General features: G+C 39.4%; 1 protein-coding gene across 2 annotated transcripts in view; it reads left to right on the top strand.

Moving 5' to 3' along the window:
- UNC5C (unc-5 netrin receptor C) overlaps window positions 1–20011 on the top strand; it is a 362738-nt gene that overhangs the window by 310214 nt on the left and 32513 nt on the right. Inside the window, exons 8-11 of one of the 2 annotated variants that reach the window (XM_059376235.1) lie at window positions 4343–4399; window positions 6443–6634; window positions 7318–7662; window positions 10489–10576. In XM_059376235.1, coding sequence (XP_059232218.1) covers window positions 4343–4399; window positions 6443–6634; window positions 7318–7662; window positions 10489–10576 — 682 coding nt within the window. The remainder of the gene's footprint in view (window positions 1–4342; window positions 4400–6442; window positions 6635–7317; window positions 7663–10488; window positions 10577–20011) is intronic. The other variant, XM_059376239.1, reaches the window with a different exon arrangement.

The raw sequence follows: 20011 nt of genomic DNA, 5'->3' as shown, positions 1-20011 counted from the left end.
CAGAAGCCGCAAAGGCCGTAAACCTCTTTCAAAGGAGAGCGTGAAGGAGTATACAGTATTTAAAAGAGTGTGTTTTAATACAGTATTTAAAATTAAAATATTTAATACAGTATTTAACACAGTATATAAAAATACTGTATTAAAATACAGTATTAAAATAAATACAGTATTTAAAATACAGTATTAAAGTACTGAAAAACGGGGCTCTTTGTTTCTGTCGTAACTAAGGAAGCTGAAATTCAAATTTCCTAAAGTCACTCGTTAAATGATGGGCTAAGTTGACTCTACAAAGAAAATCCCTTCTGAACCTAGAGTCTTTGTGTACTTGCAATGTGCATCACAATGATATTGATAGAGCTGTCATTTATCGATTGCTTGCCATGGACCAGTCCTTAACACATCTCATTTACCCTTTCCACAGTTCTATGGGAGTGAGGACTCGCATTCCCATACGTGGATTAGAATGCTTATACGTAGAGGGCGCCTGGGTGGCTCATGGGTTAAGCCGCTGCCTTCAGCTCAGGTCATGATCTCAGGGTCCTGGGATCCAGTCCTGCATCGGGCTCTCTGCTCAGCAGGGAGCCTGCTTCCCTCTCTCTCTGCCTGCCTCTCCATCTACTTGTGATTTCTCTCTGTCAAATAAATAAATAAAATCTTTAAAAAAAAAAAAAAAAAAGAATGCTTATACGTAGAAAATGGAAGTAGTCTGGCCAGACGCTCCCAGTTAAGGAAGCAGCAGAGCTAGGATTCAAACTGAAGAATGAAAAACTCGTTGTCCCTGCCCTGGCCAAGAGCCCTGGTGCCTTTTTTGATGGCTTACTTTCAAGTAGTAAGAAAGTTAACTGAAATCCCTAACTTATGAGCCAGGCTGTTGATTGGGACACGAAAAACAATTATTTTGCACCATGTTCGGCCAGAGATGTTATTTTTCATTATGGCAAGGACTGCTCCCAGCAGGGTCACCTCATTAGCTGAGGAAAATGTCCCCTGTGGTTCTGTGAGAGAAGGATCAGATGGAGAAGCCTAAAAACAAACTCTAAAAAGTGATTCTCTGTTCCCCTCATTTAGGGGATGGAACAATAATCCCCTTCTTTTCCGATTCCCAGGCTCCTAAGTGATGCTTTAGCTCTGTAGTTGCAGAAGTGTTTTGAAAAGGATGGAAAAAGTTTTATAGAGTTGCCTTCCAAAACTCTTTATCAGTGTTTCCATAACAGAGTAAATTGGGCTGTTGAACCATTAGTGAGTATACTTAATACTCTGGTCTGTTTTAAATTTGCCCATGTAAGAAAATAACACTTTGGCTAGATTGGTCCACATTGGCTATGAGGAATAACTCATGGGGAGGCTTTCATTTTTTTTTTTTTAATTTCTATTTTATTTTTGAACTGTCTTGATGGAAATACTTAATCAACTCTATTGAGAGACCTACTGAGAGACATCTCCCAAGCCATGTGTCACAAAAAACATCCATAAAACCTTGTCACCTTTGCTCCCTTTGCCCTCCATTATCTAGAGAAAAACCAAAGTACTCTTTTCAAAATTACATTCGATCACAGGATTTTTATTGCCTTCAGGATAAAATCAAAATGCTTCGTCATGGCCCGTCAGGCCCACATGTGGCTTCTCCTCACCCCTCGGAGCCTGCCTCCTCCCTCTTGCTCTCACTTGCTCCCTCCCACCATTCCATTTTTATGTCAGGACTTCCGCATTTACTGTCCCTCTCTGGACCATCCTTCCCTCCTGAACTCAGCTTGGCTCATTCTTCCTCATTGTTCACGTTTTAGCTCAAATCCCCCCCCCCCTTTTTTTTTTTTTTGAAGATGTATTTATTTCTCTGAGAGAGAAAGAGAGAGAGAAAGAGGGAGAGGGAGGAGGGGGAGGGGCAGAGTTCCTGCTGAGTGCTGAGCCCCATACACATAGGGCTCTCGATCTCACGACTCTGAGATAATGACCTGAGCTGAAATCAAGATGCTGACACTTACGGGACTTAGTCACCCAGGCGCCCTCAAATCCCAGTTCAAAAGAATTTATTCCTGGATTTCCTAAGTTGCCCATCCCTTTATCTCCAGTCACATTACATTCTTTTGTTCTATTGTTCAAAATAAATTTTTTCAGCATTTGAATCGATCTTATCTATTATTTTTACTTGTTTATTTTCTGTTAAACTGAAGCAAAAGCAGGGACTTTTCCCATCTTGTGAGCCACCCTACCCCATGCCTAGAATAGAACCTAGTATATAATAGGGTTTAAGAGTATGTGTTAGCCGAATGAATGAATGAGTGAATGAATTCCAGATCTTTGCCTAGAATGAAATAGAAGTCTCAGATGAATACCATAAGCCACCAAAATATTTACTGATTTGTGCAGATCGACACAAATATGGAGAAGTTGAGATTAAAATAAAAATTATAACATTCCTTTTTATTATTCCTTGGTCTGCCTGTCAAGAACAGGGATTCTGTTGGGAAAAGGAGGTAGAAGCCAAGGCATGCCCAGAACTGCTTCATATGGAGAAATTTCCAATCGTGTTATGTCTGTCTGAAGGAAGCCTTCTCCTTCTGTAAGACACAGCTCTCCTGCTTACTCCAGCAGGCCCACACTGATTCTTATCAAAATTTTCAAGGTGAACTTCAGATCATCCCCAGATGTCCTCCTTCACACTGGTTTCCAGGCCTTCTAACCTGCAAGAAATGAATCTTTTGACTTCCCTCTACTTAACACCTTCCCTGCCAGAGTGACAACATCAGTTACCTTGTCTCCTCTGCTGGCAGTGACCTCGTATGGTCTCAAGTCTTTGGGTTTGAAAATAAACCACCTTTCTTCCAGTGCCTGTATCTGTCCCAGATGTCCTTTTATTGAGTTCACAGAATACAAATGGAAAAAGGTTATTACCAGGCAGAAGTGTTTAAAAATGAAAATCAAACCTAATACATGGACTCAGACAACTGGAATAAGGAATATAATATTTATAAAACTGAGTAGGAGGTTGCAATCATTGCTCTAAAATAAAGCATTAAAAATTAATTCAGAGCAAACTTGTCTGTGCCACAGCAAACCTCTCTTTCATTAAGGTAGCACTGCATGTTTCCGCAAAATTAGTTCCCCAAAATAGGTAAATAGCCTGTAAGAACTGAGTGTTCTGCAAACTACAGAGGATCTACCTGAGACATGATTTAAGAGTTACCTTTAGTGTGAGAGCACTACGGACCTTTGATTTTTGAACCAATTAATTGTGATTCTTGCAGTTTCTTTACACTTTTTGCCCTTGAGTATTACCAGGAAAGTTTATTCATATGCCTCTTATTCATTTTAACTTGATGAATCCAGTGATACTGTATCATCTAATCAATTCGTGTGTTACAGAATATTAAATATGAGGAAACTTGGGATGCCAGTTTTAAGTTACACTTTGAAATTTTCTATACAGTCTTCATTTCAAAAATTTTGTATTCCGCATTTGTAAATGTTTTCTCCCACTCCTCTTCCTGACGTTATTTTTATCATCATCATCATCATCCTCATCTTTCCTACCTGCCATACATTAAAAAGAAAGAAAAATAAAACTGCTCATGTTATCTCTGCATTTATTGCTGAGATGAAGTTTTTATGTTTCTCAATGTACACTATTCCTCTGATGCCCTAAAATAAATAACCTTATAACCTCTAGGCCCTATTGATTTCTGAATGATTTCTAATAAAAAGCATCCAGTTTCCATTGCATCGACAAACTGCTTAGTCCCAGGGCAAAACCTATTGGATTCCTTTTAAATGGAGGGACAAGAAACAACCAAAAAAATCCAAAAAGTGGATTTGAGATGGAGGGAGGAAGGGTGGTCTCTGGTCAGCTCAGTAAATGGGTATTTAACCTTTGACCAACGATGACAGGTCTTCTTTAGATCTATTAGACCAAGAGCAAGCTGTTATGATTAAATAAAAAAGAAAAAAAACTGCTTAGAGCCTTGCTGAATATGTCCTGGGAATTAAAGCATATGGCAGGGATAAGAAAAAAGATTTTCCTTATGCTAATGACCCTTGATGTCTGAAATAAATTAGATCCATTAGAGTTTATGCTCAATAAAAGAAAGACTTTAAGCACTCCAAAGTTAGTGACTCGAGACCAGTTTTGCTCTGAAATTCAATCTGCCTATTTATTAATTCTTGGTGAGGCTCCAGAACAGACAGGAGATGCGAAATCATAATTCTGTACTGAACCAGAATTTTAAAGGACCACAGGTTTCTTTTCCTTTTCTTTTAATTAAACCATTTTTCATGCTTCTTATTTCGTTTCCCCCATTAATTTGATTTTGTTCCCATTTTTGTTTCATGTTTTGTTCTTTTCAAGGTTTCCTTTATCCTATTTCAACTGAACAGAGAACCCAGAATGAATATGGATTTTCTTGTAAGTTTGATGTTTGGTTTTTATGTTGCTGAATAATCATTTAACGTGATTGCCCCCAGTTCAAGTTTACCTTTCTTTGGATCACAGATGTGCACACAGGAAATAGGCACCTAATATATTCTAACATGAAAAACAAATTAGATTTCCACTGTTGAAGAGAAGAAAGGAGGGTCATTGTAAGCCTCTGCCAGCTTTCACATCTCTCAGTCTGCCAGGCAGTCCCGATAGCTGACAAACCATATCGGGAAATAGGCTGATCTAATAAAGTGCCGGGTTCAGATGCTAAAAAGAAAAGGGTTAAGAAAAGACAGATCTGTTGAGTTAGGAAGGATGCAGGTCGGGGACGTAATTACAGCCTGGTGAAGTAAGACCTTAAGGATTTAGATAGAATATTCTGGCTGGAGTTCAGAATGCTGCCACAGGCCTCGAATTCTGCCCAGCAGTGTAGTGTTGTCTGCGCTCAGAAAGCGGGGCTCACACAGTCGGGGGGTTCAGGCTGTGACCGGGATTCTGTAAAGATCTGTCAATATCAACTTGACTGATGCGAAAGTTGATATTCTGGAAACTTTGAGAAAGATAGTAGTAAAAAAACCATATATATATATATATATATATATATATATATATATATATATCACATGCTGTGCATTTAAACACAAAATGCCAAAAGAGATGAGCAGTTTCCAACAGTGAATTCCTTTATACTATCCATGTGTCAAAGAAACTGTGACCCCAGAGTTTGGGTGAGCCACTGGCAATCTACATGAGGAGTCATTTGCCCTTATCAACTGGGTGGCTATGAGTCCTGGCTCCTCAACTCTTAGGTGTCCCTGGGACTTAAATATCTGAAAATTCCCTTTCCCCCAAATCATGGATGTATAAAATGGAGCATAAAAATGCTGTTCTTGACCCCCTAAAACACCAGTTTAATCACCTCTTTTGCAGTGAATGGAAAAACGTTGCTTAACTTTGCTGAAAATGTTTGTGGGTCACGCTAAACTAAAAACAGACTTAAAGGTGCCTGCGGAGTTCTGGAAAGGTTTCATTCTGTTCATTTTGTTTCAATTATCAGCTTCTATTACCGTGCACAGTCTGATCGAAGCGTGTTCTAAAGCGGGTTCTGTGCTACCAAGGCAATATGCAATATTTACAGGAATTTTCCTCTGGCTTTACCCAGAAACAGACCCCCAGCAGACTGCACACTGTGTTGGTCCAATGCTTAATTGCCTTCGGGGGCAGTCTGACCTTTCTGATCACTGAAGCAGGCCTTTATGTTACTCAGTGCACCATCCAGACGTATTTGACTCAGTAACGAGTAGCTCAGATGTAACTCTCTGACCAGTGGCCATGAGAAGCTCACGGTTCTCAGAAGTGATACCGAATCTGTATCAAAAGCCGGGAGTTACCTGCATTGACCTCTGCTTCCCAGATCCGGGTCTCCTGAAAGCACACCTTTCAAATCCATCATGTTTTCTTCTAATATTTGTTTTGCTTAGTTATGGATACCATTCCCGGCCACCCCTTCCTTGATTTAGGGGAAAGGGAGAAGAGTGTTACGGAAAGTAATTTTATGACTTGGAAGGATATGTAGGAAAATATTCTAGTTCAATAAATACACAGATTCCAAACATGCTGGCTATTTCTAACAGAGTATTTATGTTTATGTTTTTGGAGAGCTATCGGTGAATTCAAATCAGCCTTCCAAACTTTTTCACCTGAAATTAGTAATGAGCTGTGCTTGTTTCCCTGTGGGTTGGGATGGTTTCAGTTCCAGTTTCTTTTTATACCTTCTAATAAATGGTCTGTTATGCTGCCCAATTTAAGATAGATTAGTGGGTGGATAGATGCAGAGTGAGAAAGGAAAAGAAATCAGAGATAATTTTCCACTGAAAGGCCACAGTCGTTTTATATAGCTTTTGAAATAGATTTGAAATTAACCTATAAAAAAAGCAATAAATGTCTGAAAAAAATTACAGCAATATGGATGTGTACTGTAGGAAATTTCTCTAAGCAGTTGGTCCAATGTTTCCTTGTCCTCCCCAGCTGCTCCTGACTCAGATGATGTTGCTCTGTATGTCGGCATCGTGATAGCTGTGATAGTTTGCCTGGCCATTTCTGTAGTGGTGGCCCTATTTGTGTATCGCAAGAACCATCGCGACTTTGAGTCTGATATTATTGACTCCTCGGCACTCAATGGAGGCTTTCAGCCCGTGAACATCAAGGCAGCGAGACAAGGTCAGTTGACATTGCACTTCACACCTGCGATGTACGTGTGTCAGTAGCATCCCTGGGTGGTGTCAGAATCAGCGACCTTCAGGTCATGTCGTTCAGCTCAAACATAAGCTCCATGAAGACATGGATTTGGGTCTGTTTTATTCATTATTCTGTTGACCTCATTCCTATAACAAACCACAGGTGGCAAGATGCACAAATCTTTTTTTTTTTTTTTTCTTAACAGGTTTCTCTGTCATACTTTTAAATGTTCATTAGAGATTGGTTGACTGATTTCTTACACCTCCTTTTTTTTTTTTTTTTTTGCCTCTTGACAAGACACCTTGCATTGACATGAATAAAGTGGTGTACAGATGGATGACCTCAAATCCAGTACAGACAAGGGAAACTATTTACTAAGTCACTAAGTTGGGATCACTATCTTCGAATCCAGTCTGTTGACTTAGGAGCAATGAGTAGACTTGAAAGCAAAATTAGAATGAACTTGTCTTTTTGTTTGTAGCCAATAATAAACTGGATCACAGTAATCTAATTGCCCTGTTTCCAACAGAACCTTAGAGTCTATCCATTTCTAATATTGACTGAGTTTGTTTGTTTTTGGCTCAGAAGGTCTCAGGGGAGCCTGACTAAATAGAAGTTGCCTGAATGGAGAATGCAAATGGACTTTTTATCTCTTTCTGACTCAGATCTCCTGGTGGTACCCCCAGACCTCACATCGGCCGCAGCCATGTACAGAGGACCCGTCTATGCTTTGCATGATGTCTCAGACAAAATCCCAATGACTAACTCTCCAATTCTGGATCCACTGCCCAACCTGAAAATCAAAGTCTACAACACCTCAGGTGCAGTCACCCCCCAAGATGACCTCTCTGAGTTCGCATCAAAGCTTTCTCCTCAGATGACCCAGTCCTTGTTGGAGAATGAGGCCCTCAACGTGAAGAATCAGAGTCTAGCGAGACAGACTGACCCATCCTGTACTGCGTTTGGCACCTTCAACTCTCTGGGGGGTCACCTCATTGTTCCCAATTCAGGTAATTCCTAGATATTTAAGTTACACAGCTCTTGAAAACGTATTTTTATACCCAAATCTTTTTCGTTTGTTTGTTCTTACGAGGCATGAAAAGTTAGTTGTAGTCTAATCTAACCCAAATCCACTTTTGATGTAAATCAACAGTACTTCAGACAAAATCAGCCAAACCATTCATCTTTCTCCAACCAACTCTGAAAACACTTCCTCTAGAAATATTATACTCACAACTTTCTGCCAAGGTGTAATTTAGAACTGTCACTGACCTTCTTTTTAATAGAGCTTCAGAAGGCAACAGCAAGCGAGAAGTGCTCACTGTTGTCATCACACTTTAAAAGGACAAATTAATTAGAAAACATATTAGTTGGGTCGCTTCCAATTTACTGTAGGAAGCAGTACTTCAGAATACTAATTTTTAGATCAGAGGACATCATGGTAGACATCAAATCTTTATCTATTAACTCTTTATTACACAGTCTTTAACCTCAAGGTATTTGTAAGGTACCCACACCCACCTCTGATGGATCTGTCTGGAATCACGACCTTATTATGTGTAGTATATACTTTTTTCAGCTTATCATTTAGTTATCTACTTCTAGAAAATAAGTCTCATAAAGGTCTTTCAAGGTGAATTTATGTTAGTGACTGATAATCTTTGATTAAATTTAATATTTTTAAATCAGCAAGGAGTTTGTGTCTATTGGTCCTAAGAGGATTAATGGATTCCTCTGTGAGTCTATCTTAGCTCTTTTGGACAAGACTAAGTATTTTGCAAATACAGCAAAAAGGAACAATTTGATTGACCAAAGTCCTCTTGTGGCATAAACAAATAATATAATGTGTAAATAGCCATAAGCCAAGTTCTGTATAGAACCAGTGGATCTGCAGATCTGAATATGAACTTGTCTTTGATTCTTTCTCTTATTCAGTCCCCCATTTCAATGCCTTGCCAATTTGTCACACCATCCCTTTAAAAGTATATTTTAATAAATTAAAACCCTTAATGGAATATCATTTTTCCTTTTATCTATACATTTTACATAGCTGAGATCATATATTATACATGTTTTTTCACCTTTTTCTCTTTAATTTTCATGCTAATGTATGCTCTTTGAAATCATGACTTAAAATACATTTTTTTAAAGTTTATCAAATAAATAGATCAAAATATACTCTCTGGTTCCTTTACTGCTTGAACATGATATTACTCTCAAGGCAGGTTTTTTTTTTTTTTTTCCATGATATTCACTGGATTCTACATTTCCTTCCCATTTCTACACCTGTCACTTTTTCATATATGAGTTATTATAAAGGATTCTTGAGGAAGATAACATGTAGTAAACACTTTCTGTATACTAGGCGGTGGTAATTTACATACATTATTTTACAGCAAGTTTCCTAACCTGTGTTAGGCCTTACTCTTACTACTTTACATTCACAGTTTTATTTCATTCCTAAAACATAACGGTACATTTTATTGTTCCCATTAGAAAACATAAAAATACCAAGGGTCGGTAGGCCCATGTGTGGTCTTCCTGCATCCACTCTGTGCCTCAGCAAACAAACTATTCTGTACCCTAGATGCCATCCTGCTTCCCATAGCACCACAGCTCTGATGTTAACTTTTCTTCTCAAGAAGGCCAAGACTCAACATTTTCAACCAGTCACACAAAGGCCTTTGAATAACTCTCTTCACACTCCAATCTTTATTCTTGAGACTTTCCAGCACAGTCGGGCAAGTTTCCTTATTGCCCTCTGCTCATTCGGCATATTCCATTTCCTCGCTAATGAAATTATAAGTTACTCAAAGACAGGAACACTGTCTTTTACTTCTTGGCATTCCCCATTCTGCCAAACAGGATACTTGCCATGGTGCTCCATAAATTTTTAATGAGCTGAAAAGAAACCCCATTTATTGGAATAAAATCGTGGAGACGAGTATCTTCAGGTTGCTACCCACCCTGAATTATTCTTTGCGATGACGCTGCGTGAGGCGGGCCTCTTCTTACAGTGTGTCCTCAGATGGCCATCATTGGCGTCTCCTAGCAGCTTACGAGAAGTATAAATTCTCTACGGCCCCTGAGTCAGAAACCCTGAAGGTGAGACCCAGTGATCTGGGTTTGAGCAAGTCTCCAGGTGATTCTGATACAAGCTCAAATTGCCAAGCAGCTGCTCTAGGCCCTGTTAATTTAGAACAAGCTTGACCCCCACCCCCTACAAAATGGTATCAGTTAGCAACTACGTAAAAAACTTGCTTGGCCTACTGTGACTAAAAACTAGCAGTTGTCTGATCATTTCCTAGAGTCGTCCATGATGAAAGGAGTTCTTCACCAGTTATTATTCTGTTATGGCAAAACACTGATGCTAACCAGATATTTCAGAAATCAATGCTTTTTGATATCATGGATGTTACAATTTCCCTGACTTTGAATTTTGCGGGGATTTTTTTTCTTAAATTAGAAATGATGCATCTTTACAGCTGTTTGAAATTTGAAGAGCGGTTGTTGGTTTTCCCCTCGTTTTACAAGGAAAACAACAGTGGAACCATCTGTCTATTCCTTAAATAAAACAAGAGTTTAAAAAATGACATCATTCCTTTGAGTAATTCCATAACAGTTCAGAGGGAGCTGTGGTAACAAACAAGGCCAATAAGGAAGGAAGGCAAGGCAGCTTTGAATATTTACATGTCTTTAGAGAAAAAGCAGGCTTGTGGCTACATGGCCACAAACTCACAAACTCTCGTTCCCTTTCACTTGCTTCAAAGGCATTCTGTGAAGTTTCCTTTTGATTCATAGGTCTTATGTGACTGCTTTTCTCTTTTGCTATTCAGGAGTAAGCTTGCTGATTCCCGCTGGGGCCATTCCCCAAGGGAGAGTCTACGAAATGTATGTGACTGTACACAGGAAAGAAAATATGAGGTAAATATGCTTTTTCTGGTGCGCTTGACTTTATCAATGTCTGACCTGGAGGAGAATTGTGCAATCGAAAGAATAAACCCAACATATTTTTGTCTTGAGTGCCCTGCTTCCAACATAACCTTTTTTTCTCCTAGACCTCTAAAAGGTCAGCTTCTCTTTATCTTTGAAGCTTCAGACACTTTTGCAGATCTTGAGTATGGGCTGAGGGCCAGAGACCTTTTCTCAAGTGGACATGGGGCCATTATAGCTGAAAAAAAAAAAGGCCAGAAATGTGATCCATAGATCGTCTACAGAGTTAGGTGGGTAGACACAGAGACATCAGCTTCATGTGGCCTGGCTCAGGAATCCAGCCCTTTCCCATTATAGGGTCAAAGGCCACAGAGATTAGACAACCCCTTAACCTCTGACCTCCCACCCCCACGTCAGCCTGGTACTTTATCCTCACCTGCGGCTTCTTCTTTTCGTGACTCCCCCTAGCTTACATGTTATCAACCTCCTTCTTGTGTTCAGCACTTACAAATTCCGTATCGAGCCTTTCTAAAGGGATCTAGGGTTGATTAAAGCTAGATTGGATCATAAGGCTTTGTTTTGGATGTGTCCTAATCATAAAGATGAGGTGATTTTAAGTAAAAATAACAAGGAGGTTTAGAAGTCCTAAATACGATTTTCCGTCTGGCCTCTAACAATCTAAGAAATGGTCTCTCTTGGTTAGTTCCCACATAAAACGCGTGCACTAAATAGTGCTTGAAAGGCCTGATGGATTAAGGCTTCTGAAGTACACTGAGATCTTAAAATAAAAGACGTTGTTGAAATGAAGATCCTTACATATAATTATCATTGTTTTTCCCAAGGGGAAAGGCATCAGCTCTTCGGTCCTGAGCTACACATACAAAGCCTGAGTGACAAATGTCGAACTGGGTTACCATTATAACGCATTACACCTTCTGTCTTTCCTCTCTCGTCCTCAGAAAAACATCCATTTTCAGTCTTGTTCTTCAAAAGCCGAAGAGCTCTTTTATCATGCTCTCGGGTGGAGATATTGACATTTATAATCTGCAGGACCCAGAACATTTTTTTCCCTCAGGTGGTCTCCTTCCGCCTAGACAAACACTAGCCTAAGAAAATGGCAGAGTTCCTTGAGCCTTATTCATGCCTTAAATTTGAGCAACAGAAAATTACTATGAGGCTCATATTTACTCACATCCAATATTCATTTTCTTCATTCCCAAGGCAAAGTAACATTCACAGACCCACAGCGCGCCCTTCTTTTGCCGCAGGAGAAATGAAGAGAGGCCATCTCTAAGATCCCTGTATCTGCATTCTGTCTTCTTCCTCCTGTCCAGAGTCAAGGTTGGCACCACGTTCATCTATCCCCCTCGAGGCCTTTGCCAACATGACACTTTATTGAAACGGAAGTGAGGATTGGCTTGTGCTTTATGCTGAGAAGCAGGGGGGTGTTCGTGTCTCTTACCGTCCGTCTGACCACCACCATCAAGCCTGCCGGGGCTGCTCCGGGGGGTGCTGAAGCTTCAGTGTGTGTGCATTCACGCACCTTGTAGGGTTTTCCCTCCCATGACATAGCCAGCACCCTGGCCAGAATAATGGTGCATTTTAAGAGTCTCATGCTCTACCGACTGAGCTAGCCGGGCACCTATAATGGCACATTTTAGATGAAAGAAAGAGAAAACAAATAATTAATAAAGCTAGACACTTCTGCTTTGAGGTTTCTCTGCCTTTGACTCTAAAGAAAAGGAAACTATAAATCACCTCTCACTATCCCCGCCCCATGAACTTAGGTACAGAGGGAATCACTCTGTTGAACTCAGTGCACATCAGAGAAGTTCTGTTTATAAAAATGAAGCTAGAGAAACCCCTGAAATCTCAAAAAGAAAATACACACAAGAGACCATGAATCGAGGCACAAACACAGGAAGATCCCCGTGACAAATAATGAGAAAGTCCTCTCTTCACTTCTTTCTTGTTGTGAACAAGATGCATTTTTCTTGTAGAAGCACAGGGACAAGAATGTGTTTTAGGATATCTTAACAGCAGAAGACATAGTTCCATTTATTCACCCTACTTTTAATCTCATTTTTTTTCCCTCACTACAGCTCTGTGAGTTATGCTGAGTTCCAACTTAAAGATCAAAAAACTAGTGCCCCAGGGAAAACGAGTCACGAAGCTGAGCTTTCACAGTTAACAGCTGAGGGAAGGCAGAATTCACAGCCAGGTGATCTCACCACGAGGCTCTTCCGCTCTCTCACAAGCCATCCATCCCTCCTTTGTAGACAGCACCGAGGCACACGGAGCCTCTGCTCCTTCCTTAGGGCATTCTTGAACATACTTTCTTTCTACTGCTCACTGAGGACCCTTTCTATCCTCACGTGATCTGAGACAGAACTTCTAAGAGAAGATTGGGAGGACATCAGGAGATATGAATGGTACTTCAACTCACTCACAGGACAATTTGGGCCATTTTTGTCCATTCTCTTTCTCTCCGATTCCCTTTATTGCATCCCAAACTGGGTGTTTTTCCAGCTGGCTGGTATCCAGCTGGTCATCTGCTGATGTGAACTGTCTAAAGGGAGGCGTGAACTTAATTACATGTGGCAGAGTGGATATGACAAGGGGGCCTTATCATTACTGAATGTGCTCTAAGAGAGAGCCCTGAATGGCAGACTGAGCAGCCTAAATGAGCTGCAGAGATGGGACAAGCTGTCTCTGACAAGGGGCAAAGCCGCAAGGCCGTGCTCGTGATTTCTACCTCTCCCGCTTTACAGATCTCGGGAGAGGCCTTGGAGACTCTGTTTCCCCCGTGGATACAATTTCCATGATGAATGGCACTAATGTGGATCTTTTTTGCCTTATATGCAGTAGCAGTTTAAAATAAAAACAAACAAACAAAAAAAGACCAAGTCTGTCTCAGACTGAAATTTTGCTCTTTGTCATTTCTTATTGAAAAATAATCTGAATTCAAAATACCAAGGTTAATTTCCCCTTTCTATGTGTTCTGTCCTTGCTTAGCTTTTTTCTCAAAAGGCCAGGAAATCAACTTAGACATTCCAAATAGAAAGGTAAATAGAATTTTTTTGGTACACTGTGGGGCCCGCCATGAAAGGACTGTGAGCCGCCGAGTGATATGAGAATCACGGTGCATTTTAAAGATTGAACTGGTGAGGAAGGTAGGCTGGATGAGTTGGTGGAGGGAACAGGAAGACTCCCTGGAGGCTGGATGCCTGGCTGAGCTGTGAGGGGTTAGGGGAAGAAGCCAGGCCCGAGCCTGAGTCTGGAGGATGGAAAGGGAAATACATTTCAGGAGAAAAAAAAAGATTTCACCACCGGTTAGAAGTGTTGCAGAAAAGTGACGAAGTACAATATGAATATGTAGAAGCCTGGGGCACTGGGAAAATTGGGAGTGCAACTGGTTCAAGGAGGAAGGACAAATTCTGATTTTGATGTGGGTAGTGTGTGCGGATAGGGATCTGTGATTAATGCTGGAGAGATAGTCCGGGAGTCACCAGGGTGTGGAGCCTCTGAGGGGGAAAACGATGCAGAGGCAGAAAGAAGAGAACAGGGGAGAGATCTTTGGGAAACATTCCTATTTAAGGTTTGGGTGTGATGAGCCAAGCTAAACAGAACACATAAGGATAAGGCAGATAAACACGGAGTTTGCATCTGGCATGGTAAGGAATACCGAGCAGCTCCTCAGTGAATGTTTCTGAATGAAAGAATGAATGATTGTAAGTGTTATGGAGAAAAAATCAAAAGTAAAGAGAGTTTCAAGATGGTGAAGTGGTTGACGCGGTTAACACAGGTATCATTAAAAGTAAAATGTAAAGAAAGAGAATAATACAAGAAATCACTGGAATTGTCGGGGGCCGGACATTGGTGGCCTTTAGAAGTTTTTCAAAGGATGAAATCCAGGTTGAGAAGGGTTCATGGTGTGAGTTAGTGTTGAGACAATGTAAACTGTTATATATAGGTGTGAGGATAAATAATAAAAAGTATGTTAGGCTAAAGGGCCAAAATTCTGTTATGTAAGTAATTGTATAGCAGAAAGTTTTCATTTCTTTAAGATGTTTTTGGAACTTGGTAAAATAATAGTTGACATTATTATTTCTTGGAGAAACTCAATGATATTCCCCTTTTGAGTCCTCAAGCTCTTATACAGCTGTAGGAAGGCTATAGGTATAGGGGGAAAAGAGTGGAGTCCAGGTAGATTTAAATCTTATTCTCTCACTGTTCTCCACAGTGTTCACATACCGCAGTCCTACTTATAATGAAATGGTTCAAGGTGATTTATGAAAACACGGTCTTTACAATGAGAGGAAAAAATGGTAAATAAGTGGATGAAAAAAATGAGAAAATGAGAAAAGATAAGATTTGAAAAGATAACAAAGTCAGGTGAGCAGTTAAAAGTATAAAACATTTCGTGTGATTCCCAGTGTATTTCCTGGTACTAGGTCATGAATTTACTATTCCAAAGTTTTCAAGAGGGGAATGTGATAAGTTTCAAAATCCATGTGTCCATGAGGAAAAATACGCCCTAAAGAAGTTCATGTATTTCTCCTTTCATTCCACATAAAGAAGACATTTTTTCTTTGTTAATACAATGAACAACATCCTTAAAATAAAGACAGCAATGAGTTTTCACAGGGCTCCTTCTGTTAGTGTCCCTCAATGTTAGGAGATAGTATAAGGTCCAAGTATAAATACAGTAAAATAATTCCACAAGGATTCATCAGTTCAGTCAGAGCATAATACTTCACTGTTCTGGCTTCATCCAGGGATAGATTCTGGCTTGTTTAGGGAAATGGTGGCAAGCCCTTCAGAGCGGCTTCCATATTTTTTTTTCCTCAATTGAGCTTTTGAAAGCAACTGAGTTAGATATTCCCTGTCAGATACCCAGAGTGCAAATATTTCAAGTTGCCAGTTCTATGTGAAACCGTGTGCTTCAAAAGGCAGCTGAGGCTTGGGTGGGATTGTCATCCTGAGGGACCTGACAAAAGACATGTATGTTAATAGAAGGCATCTTGTCTCCACAGAGGTGGAAGGAGACAGATTCTCTTCAAGAAGTAATGTTGAGCTTGCTCTAGCAAAAAGGAAAAAAAAAAAAAAAAAAAAAAAAAAAAAAAAAGTCTCAAGGCCCTAAATCCAGATAAACCACCCAAAACACACCACTCTGTGAAAGAAACTAAATCACTTGTGCTTGAAATCTAGCTTTGCCTGTTACTAGTTTGGAGGCCGTAGGCAAGTGTGTTAATATCTCTAGATTTCAGTTTCCTCTTCCTGAAAAAGAAGTAAAATAAATACTTATCCTTCCAGGTGTGCCGTGAGCAGCAAATGCAATTGCTTTTATGAAAGTTTTGTAAATTATGCCTTCTGTGTAGAAGTTCTCCTCACTTGATAACAGCAAGCAAGGGATGAGAAAAATCTTTCTGACAGGAAACTCAAACTCCTCTCTGAGGGACTTTGTCCCAGAGGCTTCAGAATCCACCCAGCATTTACCATATTATTCTCGCTGGACATTGAAAAGCCTTGAAAACTTTAATTATTGTTCCTTACTGACTTTTGACTTAATTGCTGCTTCTGCAGCTGATTTTTGCTCCGTGTTCATTTCCATGTCATCTGCAGTTCATTTTGAGAGAATGTTCGCTGAAGTATGTCAGGTAACACGTGTGACATAAGGGGTGGAGCCCACTGCAAAAACATGAGTCAGGGGACGCCTGGGTGGCTCAGTGGGTTAAGCCGCTGCCTTCGGCTCAGGTCATGATCCCAGTGTCCTGGGATTGAGCCCCACATCGGGCTCTCTGCTCCTCGGGGAGTCTGCTTCTTCCTCTCTCTCTCTGCCTGTCTCTCTACCTACTTGTGATCTCTGTCTCTCAAATAAATAAATAAAATTAAAAAAAAAAAAAACAAAACATGAGTCAGGCTTATTTATATGTATTTTCTACTAGTTTTGTTCTGTGTATTTTATTATCCTCTCTTCATGGAAAGAAAGGAACTGTGGACTTAAACGTTCTGACCTTTGGTTTCACACAGTTAAATCTTGAATCTTCCCTAGGTCACTGCTTCCATGTATGCTTGGAAAGGTTTCCAGTTTCAACACTACTTCTTTCATCTTGAAAACGGAAAGATTCTTATCATGATTTCTTCTTTGTGTTTCATTCCCCATCTTGAATTCCGCTTCACCACTTCCTTATTCATTACATTCTTGTACCTCAGTGAGTTAATAAATTCCTTTGACACCTACTGCCCCTTCCTTCCCTTGCTGTCCCTCCTCCAAGAATGGTGCCCATCAATATTGCATGCCAGGGGTGTGCTTGGAGAGTACGGGTCTGACAGCTCCCCAACCCAGCAGGGAGGCTGCTCCCTTCTGTTCCAACTCAGTGAGGAGAAGAACCCCTCCTCTTTCTGCCTCAAGCACCGGCTGCTAACAGCAGACTGAGAGACAGATGTTTCCAATCTCCAACTATATTGCAAGGACCACTTGAAATGGATTCCACTTAAATCTCCTTCCTTAAAAGTTTCATGCTCACTTCTCAAGGTACACTTGTAACTGAAAGGTGAGAGTAGTGCTCACAAAAATGTAGTCACTGGTTTTTTTTTTTTTTTTTTTTTTCTTGCTTTTTTTTTTTTTTCCATCATGGTAGAAAAAGTAGAATTAGCAAGAATAAGGCTACTGCTTAGGACAGATAGTATAACATTAACTATGCCACAGTGAGACCAGAACTTCACCCATGTTAAGAGAATGAATTTCAGAGTAGAAGGAAGGAAGAAAAACTGGGTTAAAGGGAAATGAAAACTAAGGGGTAAAGGGGATGGTAAAGACTTCTTAATAATTGTATTACTCCAAAAAATACATTTATTCCAAAAAATACATTTCTAAGTACTTTGATAAGTTTAGTTTTAATAAAACTGTGTCATTATTCATTCAGGATAGAAAGATGGCAAAGACTAAAAGGAGATAAAAAGTATTTTTATTTTCTAAATAGGAAGAAAGAAAATCCATAAGTTGGTGAGATCCTTGCAAAATTTTAGAATGAGAGGTAGCAGTGATAACCAAATCTTACCAAGGAGAAAATATGTCAAAAGGATAATAATTGTCAAGAGCTAAGGACTCTCAAGGATTTTTCTTTACCATAGCTGCCACAGTTCTGTGGATGTTGATAGATGACACAAGACTCCTGGGTTAGAGACAAAGGACAGTTTGTTACAGCAGAAGCACAATCAAGAGTTTTACCATTTTTGTGCCAAGCCCTAACACCTCAGTTCCAAAAGGGAGAAGCAGAGAAAATCACATGATATCTATCTACTCATTGGTTGCATTCTAGGAAGGACCTCTAGCTTAGAGAACTTGAGTTTTTTATAATAGGAAGTAGACATGTTTGCCATTTGCTCTAAAAATAAGTAGTATCTTTATCTTCTAAGGTGATTGCTATATAGTTGTCTTGAAAAGACATACAGAAACATGAAAGATCCGTGGAGAATTGTATTCCAAGTATATGTGTTCCAAATACACACACACAGATATATATATATATATAGCCACTGTAAATCTAATATGCCTGCCATTTATGGTCTCGTTCTAATCATTGATAGCATTGTAGTACAAAAATATGGCAAAGACCTTTTCAAAAATACTACTCGAAGACTCTCTCCAGTCTGACATCAATAATCTGAATTTGTTGGTTTAGCCAAATATAAACCAGATATATATATATATATATATAGTCAGCTGCCATCATTCATTGAGTGTTAAATTAGGGTGAACTATAGATATAAGCTAACTTCTAGATTATTTAGTAGTTAATATATTAACCATAAACAAAGAAAAAAATCTTAAAGGAAAATCCTTCTTAAGTGACCATCACAATTATAAGGGAATTTGATATGTCCACTAGAATATCCATGTGAATAAAATGGAAAGATGTGAATCGGGCAATGGATCTTTTAACTGGTTTATATTTGGCTAAACCAACAAATTCAGATTATTGATGTCAGACTGGAGAGAGTCTTCGAGTAGTATTTTTGAAAAGGTCTTTGCCATATTTTTGTACTACAATGCTATCAATGATTAGAACGAGACCATAAATGGCAGGCATATTAGATTTACAGTGGCTAAAAGACTGGGATATTTGGCCAATATTTGGAAGAAAGACGGCATTAAGAAATAGATGACCTGAATTTTCTCTGAATCTTAAGGTGAAATTAAATAGCTAAATACAAATTTCTGTACATAGGTTCAAAAACCATCACTACAACCACAAAACTATAGAGTTAGCCTAAGAGCCTTTCATGTTAGGAATACACTGAGTGGTTAGCTTTAACAAATTACTTGATCTTCTTGGGGTTCCATTGCCTCATTTTATAAAGGAGATGCTTAACCATATTATCTCCATCTTCCTATGTAACTGAAGCCAGCAATAATATTTATAAATAATTACTTGACTGAGAATAATCTAAGGCAACAGTTCAGTGAGGCATTTATACAACTACATATTCCAAGTCAAGGAAAATAGTAGCCTACTATGCTGGCTATGTAAGCATAATATTCATTTCCAGATGCACAGCTTGGTGAAGACATTGGAATACTAACAGACATCTATATAAAAGTGAAGATAGAAATATAGGGAGATATCTGGAAACCATCCTTTTCTAGTTGAAGTTCAAAAATTGAGGCTATTTGGTCTGAAATAAAGAAGAGTTTTCAGAGGCATCATAACAATCTCTAAATATTTGAAAGGCTCTGATGCCAAAGTGGAGAGAAAGCAGGCCAAAGATGTGTGAAGAGAAGTGTCAGGAAGGCAAATTGCATTTATCCTAAGAACTTTCTGTAGATTTGAATTGGTAATAGATGAGATGTCCCCCAGTAGGAGTGGAGTACAATTTTGAAGGTGTTTGAAGCACTATCCATATGTCAGCATATTGTAGAGGGGTTCCTCCTTTGAATGGACGGTGGCGCTTGCTGACCCCAAGGGCCCTGCCTCCTCTGGAACTCTTGAGTTCGAGAGTTCTTAGCCACACTGTTCTGACAGAGAAGTTATGAATATTGTTGTTCAGAAGGCATTGACTTTAGTCCCAGTGCTAGCACTTGTTAGCTGTAAGACTTTGAGCAATCCATTCAATAATTTGGAACTATTGCTCACATATCAACTGATACCTTGGGTTAATCTTTCCTTTTGTTTGTTGATTACACTCATGTTAGGGAAAGGTCTTAAGACAATTTTTTAAAATGTGGAAATAAAGAATTTAGATCTTTGAAGTTCTTTCCACCCAGAGTCTCTGAGTATGAAGTATACAAGTAGATTTCATTTTAAATTCTAGAACTATAGAATACAGTTCTATATTCTCTCTGGTCATATTTGAAAGCATGAATCTGCTCTACTAGCCTAGATTATTCCTGAAAGTCATTTGGAAGTTTAGCTCTAGGGT

This window comes from Mustela nigripes, chromosome 1 (genome assembly GCF_022355385.1).
Source record: "Mustela nigripes isolate SB6536 chromosome 1, MUSNIG.SB6536, whole genome shotgun sequence".
NCBI classification, from domain to species: Eukaryota; Metazoa; Chordata; class Mammalia; order Carnivora; family Mustelidae; genus Mustela; species Mustela nigripes.
The sequence above is the reverse complement of the archived record's forward strand: the minus strand, read 5'-3'. Positions and strand labels throughout refer to the sequence as shown.